Raw genomic sequence first — 7,891 nt, 5'->3', positions numbered from 1 at the left:
CGTGCAGCCAGTACAGCGTTTCAAATGAACGAACGAACTTGCAGGGTCCACCCCGACACTGCTGCCTCAGGTCAGGGCCAGTGCAACAGGCCAGCCGCGGGTCGGGGGCGCCAGTCACTTCGGGCATCGACCAAAACGGGACAAAACAGCCTCCTTGGAGGTGCATTTTAGTCCCGCCCCCTCAACCCCCTACAGGAAGTTTATTTTATTGCAAGTATATTTCAGGAAGGCTACTTACTAGCTCAGACTTTTTTTTTTTTTTTTTTGGTCTTTTAGGGCTGAACCCTCTGGGTATATGGAGGGTCCCAGGCTCGGGGTCGAATCGGAGCTGTAGCCGCCGGCCTACACCACAGCCCCAGCAACGGGGGATCTGAGCCGCATTTGCGACCCACACCACAGCTCACAGCAACGCCGGATCCGTAACCCACTGAGGGAGGCCAGGGATCGAACCCACAACCTCAGGGTTCCCAGTCGGGTTCGCTAACCACTGAGCCACGACGGGAACGCCTACGTCCAACTTGGAGGTTCCCTTTCCCAGCACTAAGAGGACGAAAGTAACCAAAACGGACCCAGGCGCAAGGCGCAGGCGCAGCGGACCCGCCGGCCGCGGGCTCCGGCTCCACCGCCCGACCGACCCGCCAGACGGCGCCGGGGCCTTCCCGGCGCCGCGGAGGAGACCAATTGGGGGGGGGGGAAGAACCGGAGCGCAGCCGGGCGGCGGGAGGTGTCCCCCGCGCCGCGGCCGGTCATGTCCGTCCGCAGGCACCAGCGAAGGCCCCCGAGGGCGCGGCCCCGACCCTCCCGCCCCGCGGCCGCGCCCCCCGCTCGCTGACCGCCCCCTCCGGCCCCCAGACACTGCTCGCGGGCGCCGGGTTAAATAAAGGAGGAGAATTTAATGGGCCGCCCCCCCCCACCCCGCCCCGCGCCGTCAGCGGCTCCGCTGCTTCTGCGACGGGAAGAAGGTGTACTTGGCCGGGTTAAACTCCTCCCAGATGCGCTCGAACTCGGCCAGGAAGAGGCGCACGTACTCCTCGTCCTCCAGGATCAGCACGTTCTCCCTGTTGTTCTGAATGGCCTGCGTGGTCCAGTTGAGCGAGCCGGTGATCAGCACCTTCCTGTCCACGATGGCGAACTTGTGGTGCATGTAGCCCAGGTCCTGGTCATGCCGGACCTGGATGCCTGCGGAGAGCCACACGTCGCAGCCGCTGTCCCGCCGGGCCGCCCCGCCCCCCGTCGCGGCCCCTCGGCCGGGTTTGGGCTCCTTCCCAGGCGCGGACGCTGCAACGGCGCTGACGGCCGCTCGGGTCCAGTTTCCCCACGCACCCCCCACGCCTGGCCTGGTGACAGCGGCTGAGCCAGCCTGGGACCCACCTCAACCCACCCAGGGGCGGCGACGCGGAGGAAAGGGAGCATGGGTGTGTGTGTGGGGGGGTGAACCAGGGTTGCCCACGCCGCTGCTCTCAGGGCTCCTCAGTTTCCTCTGCAGAGAAGCCCCACCCCCGGCTCCCAGCCCCCTGACCTGGGTGGGCCCCCAGCCAGCCCCGTGGGCCCACCACCACACCGACAAGGCAGTTACTGGTTTCCGGAAAGCCAGTGGTCATCAGAGCAAAAAGCACCTGCTGCGGTTTCACGCCCCTAACCGGATCCCCCTGCGAGCACTGTCTTGCCTGCATGGGCAGCGCTGGACCCAGCAGGCCCCAGCCCTTGGTGGTGGGGGATCAGGCTGACCTGAAGCCCGAGCTCGCATCCAGCCCCTCCGACCGTCAAGGGCAAGGAGCAGGAGTGCGCCCTGCGGCCCCTCCTGCCTCCTGCCATTCCTCACGCCCGCGAGGCTCGAAAGGCTCTCCAGCAGCTGTGCCCGCTCTCCACGCAGCCACACCTGCTGCCACACCTCCTGACCCGCCGGGGTCCACTCAGCCTCCCCAGCGGGACCTCCTCATTCAGCACTGGGTCCCAGGCCCGGAAGGTCTTGGCAGCTATGGCTCACAGATGCCTGGCTCGCCCAGTGAGGGTGAGCCATGGCCGGGGTGCCAGCGGAGGAAGATCAAGCTGCACGTGGAGTCTGGACGAGGGCCCCTTGAGGGTTCCCCCCAAACCTGAGGTTCAAGACCTCTCTAAAAACTGAGTAAATAAAACCGCTCTGCCTAAACCACCCAAGCTTCCCCCATCAAAAGCAGGGACAGACCAGGGCTGCTCACGACTGCCTGGAGGCAGCCTCAGTACTTAAATGAAGTTTCCAACCCCGTGAGGAGTACCAGCGGATTAAGTGATCTCACCCGCAGAGCCAGCTGCCCGGTCAGCAAGAGGCCGGGGCTGCGCTGAGAGCAGCCAGGACAAATCTTAAAGGCCCCACGCGGGTTCGGGTCTCGGCGGCCACCAGAACCGACAGGTCAGGCGGCAGCCGGTGCAGGAATGACCCTCTTGGTACCTCCTCCATGGTGGAGGGCAGCGCACAGGACTGCACCACACGGAAGCAGCAGGAGGACTCACAGGTGAGGCCCAGGATGTATGAGGTCTTCAAAGTGACCCCACTTCCAGCTCACCTGGCCCCACTCCAGGAAGAGACGCAGGAAGAGAGACCTAACTTCCCTGTCGTTTTGCAACTGGAGAAACAAATCAACTAAACACGCTTTAGTGTATTACTTTTCGTCGCTTCAGAAGCTCTAAAGGGAAATTTGTCGGTGAATTTAAGCTGAAAAGCTTTTTCCTCCCTTTGATCCCGCGCACCTGTGCCCTGAACACAGACTTCCCAGCCCCGACAGCTTCCGTTTGCAGACCTACTTCTAGCCTTTCCCTCTATTTACTAAGTGCTTTCTGACTAAACCAACAGCATTCAGACTGCAAAAGCCAAAACCTGACTGGCAGGGCTGCACCCCCAGATCTATGCCCAAGGCGCAGGCTTCCCCGGCTCCCAAAGCCGTCTGGGTCAGGGGAAGGCGGGAGCAGACCGAACCCTGGGAATCACAGACCCTGCTCCCCCGGGGCTCCCACCCAGGTCTCCTTGTAAAACGCTCTGCACAGCTGCTGCTCATAAGGCCCTAGAATTTCCCCAGATTTTGCCAAGCCGCCAGGGTACGCGAGCGAGTCTCCCCGTCCTCAGACCCCTCCACAAACACCCCGCCTTCCGCCTCTGCCTCCCCCGGCCCTGCGCCCCGCTTACCTGCCTTGCGGAGCAGGCCGATTTGCGAGCCGTTGAGGGCCATGTAGTCGCAGTCGGTGATCACGCGGACGCGCACCCCACGCTGGTGTAGCAGCTGCACCGCGCGGCCCAGCTGCGGGCTGGAGAAGGCGAACAGGCAGAGCTCGAGGCTGGCGCGGGCGGCCAGCAGGGCACGCAGGAGGCGGCTCAGCGAGCTCTCCCCGTGGGGGAGGCTGCACGGGCAGCCGGAAGGCGCGGCGCCCGGGGCCCGCAGCAGGGCCTCGGTGCAGGTCACCTGCGACGGGAAGAAGAGCACCTCGCGCAGCGGGCGCCGTCGCCCGGCCCGCAGCCAGCGCAGCAGTGCGGGGAGCGCCTCCAGGGCCAGCGCGAGGCCCGCGACCGCCACAGCCGCCACTTGCCAGCGTAACGGCCGCATGTCGCTGAGGCCGGCGAGGCCCAGCCCACCACGTGCGCCCGCCGAAGACTGCGCCTGCGCCTGCGCGCCCGCGGGCCACGTGCGCCGGCCACACACCGCACTTGCGCACTCAGCGCCCGCCGCCCATTGCGACAGCACGTCCACCGTCCGCTGGCTTGCTGCGCCTGCGCATCCAGGTGCGCCCGCCCACACTGCGCCTGCGCATTCGCACCTCGCGGCCACACGCACCACCACCTACTGCGCCTGCGCGTTCCCCCACATGCCGCCCACTTCACCTGCCTGCCAGGGGGCCCTGGCACGCACTACCCACAACGCCCGTGCATTCGTCACGCACCGCACCTGGGCACCGGCTTTCCACGGGGAACAGGTGCCTGCCGCCCACGGCGCCTGCGTATTCAGCAGCCATCGCCCTTTGTGTCTGCGCTCACCTCCCACTAGCCCACTGCCTCTGTGCACCCACCTGCCGCCCACCTGTGGCCGCTGCCAGAGGGCACAGGGGCAACCGACAAATAAGGGACAATTTGAGGAACAACATAAGTAATGCATCATTGTATTATAGCCCAAGAATAAAATACTACTCTAGGAGTCCCCGTCGCAGCGCAGTGGTTAACGAACCCGACTAGGAACCATGAGGTATCGGGCTCGACCCTGGCCTTGCCCAGTGGGTTAAGGATCCGGCATTGCTGTGAGCCGCAGTGTAGCTCGCAGACACAGCTTGGATCCTGCATTGCTGTGGCTCTGGCCTAGGCTGGTGGCTACAGCTCCGATTAGACCCCTCGCCTGGGAACCTCCATATGCTGAGGAAGCGGCCCTAGAAAAGGCAAAAAGACCAAAACAAAACAAAACAAACAAAAAAACAAAAACCTGAGATACTACTCTATAATGATGGAACTGACAGAATAAAAAAAATTGTAGTAGGAGTTCCTGTCATGGCTCAGCAGTTAACGAATCAACTAGGAACCATGAGGTTGCAGGTTCGATCCCTGGCCTCACCCAGTGGATTAAGGATCTGGCATTGCTGTGAGCTGCGGTGTAGGCTGCAGACGCGGCTTGGATCCCGTGTTGCTGTGGCTCTGGCCTAGGCCGGTGGCTACAGCTCCGATTAGTCCCCTAGCCTGGGAACCTCCATATGCTGCAGGAGCAGCCCTAGAAAAGGAAAAACAAACAAACAAACAAACAAATCGTAGTAGTTACGATCGTGGTTCAGCGGAAACAAACCTGACTAGTAACCACGAGGATGAGGTTCCATCCCAGGCCTCACTCAGTGAGTTGAGGATCCGTTGGTGCCATGAGCTGTGAGCTGTGGTGTAGGTTACAGACCTGGCTCGGATCCCGTGTTGCTGTGACTGTGGTGTAGGCCAGCGGCTACAACTCTGATTTGACCCCTAGCCTGGGAAACTCCCTATGTCAAGGATTCGGCCCTTAAAAAAAAAAAGGCAAAAAAAAATTGGAGCGAAAACGGTATGCCTTAGGCAAGAATTCCAAGGAACCTACGTAGACACGCCTCCAGAATGGCATCACGGGATCTGCCCTCCGAGCGGGAGCAGGACTGAGTGCCCACAGTGGGGAAAGAGGAGAGTCACCTTTCTCTGAAAAGAACTGCAGGCAGCCCCTTCCGCAGTGCTGGCTGACGTCACCAGAGCCAGCTGTGCACATCACGCAGCCCAGACGGAGGCAGTGACAAGGTCACACTGCCTCTGCGCTCTCTTTCCCAAAGCCCCAGGCTGCAGCTCCGTCCTGACGGGAGGCACCTCAGGAGCCGGCTAGGAGAGCGTGTTACACATTCCCCGGGACACCGGGCTGGTTTTCACGCCGTGGTCATGAAAAGAAGGAACACCTTGGACACTGTCACGGACCAGAGCAGACGAGGGAGAGGCAGACTTGTCACGTGACAACTAAGTGCAGTGCGGTCCCTGGACTGGCTTCTGGGACAGAAAGACGATGCTAGTGGAAAAAGCGGTGGCGTCCAGATAGCGTCTGCATTTGCGATTAACAGAAAGGACCCGGCGTTCGTTTCTGCACTGCGACCAACGCAGGACACTCAGCAAGTGAGGGAGTGGCTGCGCAGTGCGGGGGAGCGGCTTTCGGGTAAAGCTGAAGTTACTCCGAATTAAAAGCGTGTTTAACATGGACCGCCCACACGGCCCAGCTGTCCCGCTCCTGCCACAACCCCAAGTATCGCACACAAGGACTCGCACACAGACGTTCACGCCGGGATTCTGTGTAATCACTCAAATCTAGAAACGCCAGAGTGTCCGGCAACTGATAAACGTCTGCACATCTGGGCAATGGGATGCTGTTTAGCAACAGAAAGAAAGAAACTTCCTATTTACGACAACGTGGATGAATTTCTCTTACAAAGAGAGCACGTGCTCTGTGATTCCATTTGTATGACATCCTCGAAGATGCAAACTGTAGTGACAGAAAGAGGCTCCGTGGTGCCCGGAGGCGGGGGACGGGGGGTGGGAGGAAGTACAGAGAGACGTGAAGTGATGGGTGTGTGTTTTTATCTCGATGCTGATGATGGTTCCGCGGGCACGAGCGTAAGTGAAACGTGCCAAATCACAAGGTTTAAAGAAGTGTGATTGACTGTATATCAACCGTACGTCAATAAAACCGTGTTAAATAGAGCTCCTGAGTTTAATTCTGGCTCCCCTACTTCCTCACTGCATGTCCCAAGGTGGCTTCCTCTTTTGAGACCTTCTTATGAAATCACAGTAAAGACTGAGAAGATGGGAGTTCCTGCTGAGGCGCAACGGGACGGGCAGTGTGTTTGCAGCTCGGGGATGGAAGTTTGAGTCCCTGGCCCGGCTCGGTGGGTTCAAGGATCCAGTGTTGCTGCAGCTGTGGCCCAGCTCACAGCTGCGGCTCAGATTTGATCCCTGGCCCGGGAACTTCCACATGCCACAAAAACAAAAACAAGCAAAAACACAGAGCTGGGGGAACGAGTCAATGACAACCATCTCAGGGCACGGAAACCCACCTAGGCTGGAGCAGCGGGAGATGTGGCCTCGGTGGCTGGGGCTGCCTCCATCGTTTCACCACCTACCCCCACCCCAGGCTTGGGTGCAAAGAGCGGTATTCTTAGCCATGTGGGGCCGGCTGCAAAACCCTGCAGTTTTGCTGGCTAAAAATGGCAGAGTCGGGGCTCCCGCCGTGGCTCAGCAGGTTAAGGACCTCACGTTGCTGGGGCTGTGGCGTAGGCGGCAGCTGTGGCTCTGATTTAACCCCTCGCCTGGGAACTTCCATATGCAGGTGCGGCCCTAAAAAAAAAAAAAAGAAAAGAAAAGAAAAAGAAAGAAGAAAAAAAGCAGATTGAGTTGTGAAAGAATGAGAACAAGCCGCCTGACCAGGCTGGCAGTCCCGCTTGGGGCGAGCAGCAGATCAGTCAGAAATGTGACAGAGACCCTGGAAGTGAGAACATCAGGAAGGGACCGAGTTTGCTCTCGGCACTTCCCTGGCTAAGTGGGGAGCTGGCACGTAAGCATCCCCCGACCCACAACCAGAGTGACCGGCAGAGGCCCGCAGGCTCAGCCTCTTTGGGTAAACCCTCTGCTAAAATCCCTGCTGACTGTTCCATCAGAAAGACTCAGGGGCGACCCTGAATGGAAAGAAGTTAAACCACTGGGCAGTCGCGCCAGCGAGCGCACGGCAGAGAGAAACGTGCTGAAGTGCCAGTCCAGGCCTGTTTCCCAAGAACAGCTTCGGAAACACAGAATAAAACCCAGAGTTGCGCCACTCGGTTACCCAAAACGTCCAGCTCTCGGAGCTCCCCCTGTGGCTCAGGGATAACAAACCTGACTAGGAACCATGAGGATGCGGGTGCAATCCCGGGCCTCGCTCAGCGGGTTAAGGATCTGGTGTCGCTGTGGCTGAAGCACAGGCTGGCCGCTGCAGCTCCGAGCGGAGCCCTAGCCTGGGAACCTCCATGTGCCCCAGGTGCGGGTCTGAAAAAAAAAAAGCCCAGTTTTCAACCAAAGCTTACTAGACACGCAGAAACAAGACAGTTTGCCCCACATGCAGGGAAACAAACCAAGAGAAACTATCTCTGGACTCAGGTTGGATTTAGTAGAAAGAGATTCCAAAGCAACTCATAAAGGGCAGAGCTCCCATTGTTAAGGACCCAACAGCATCTGTAAGGTTCTGGGTTCGATCCCTGGCCTCGCTCAGCGGGTTAAGGATCCGGCATTGCCTCAGCTGTGGTGTAGGGCGCAGAGGCGGCTCAGATCCGGCGTGGCTGGGGCTGTGGTGCAGCCCGGCAGCTGCGGCTCTGATTCGACCCCCAGCCTGGGACCCTCCGTGTGCCGCGGGAGGGT

General features: G+C 60.0%; 1 protein-coding gene across 1 annotated transcript; it reads right to left on the bottom strand.

Annotated features, from left to right (window-relative positions):
• Nucleotides 1–868: 868 nt before the first annotated feature.
• Nucleotides 869–3,581, bottom strand: PLD6 (phospholipase D family member 6). Its single transcript, XM_021068030.2, has 2 exons — nucleotides 3,161–3,581; nucleotides 869–1,179 (listed from the first exon to the last, which is right to left on the bottom strand). Exons 1-2 carry the CDS (start codon nucleotides 3,573–3,575, stop codon nucleotides 929–931), a joined length of 666 nt encoding a protein of 221 aa, XP_020923689.1. The 5' UTR covers nucleotides 3,576–3,581; the 3' UTR covers nucleotides 869–928.
• Between the last annotated feature and the right edge of the window lie 4,310 nt (nucleotides 3,582–7,891).

Source organism: Sus scrofa, chromosome 12 (assembly GCF_054392235.1).
Source record: "Sus scrofa isolate SSC_HxYL_T2T_F1_AM1 chromosome 12, Sscrofa_HxYL_maternal_Yorkshire_Landrace_v2.0, whole genome shotgun sequence".
NCBI classification, from domain to species: Eukaryota; Metazoa; Chordata; class Mammalia; order Artiodactyla; family Suidae; genus Sus; species Sus scrofa.
The sequence above is the reverse complement of the archived record's forward strand: the minus strand, read 5'-3'. Positions and strand labels throughout refer to the sequence as shown.

What these genes read in the sequence shown, in the direction of transcription:
- PLD6 (XM_021068030.2), bottom strand. Translation starts at nt 3,575, where the DNA reads ATGCGGCCGTTACGCTGGCAAGTGGCGGCTGTGGCGGTCGCGGGCCTC. An exon ending in CGGCCTGCTCCGCAAGGCAG is followed by an intron (nt 1,180 to 3,160) that starts GTAAGCGGGGCG and finishes GGCTCTCCGCAG; the next exon opens with GCATCCAGGTCCGGCATGAC.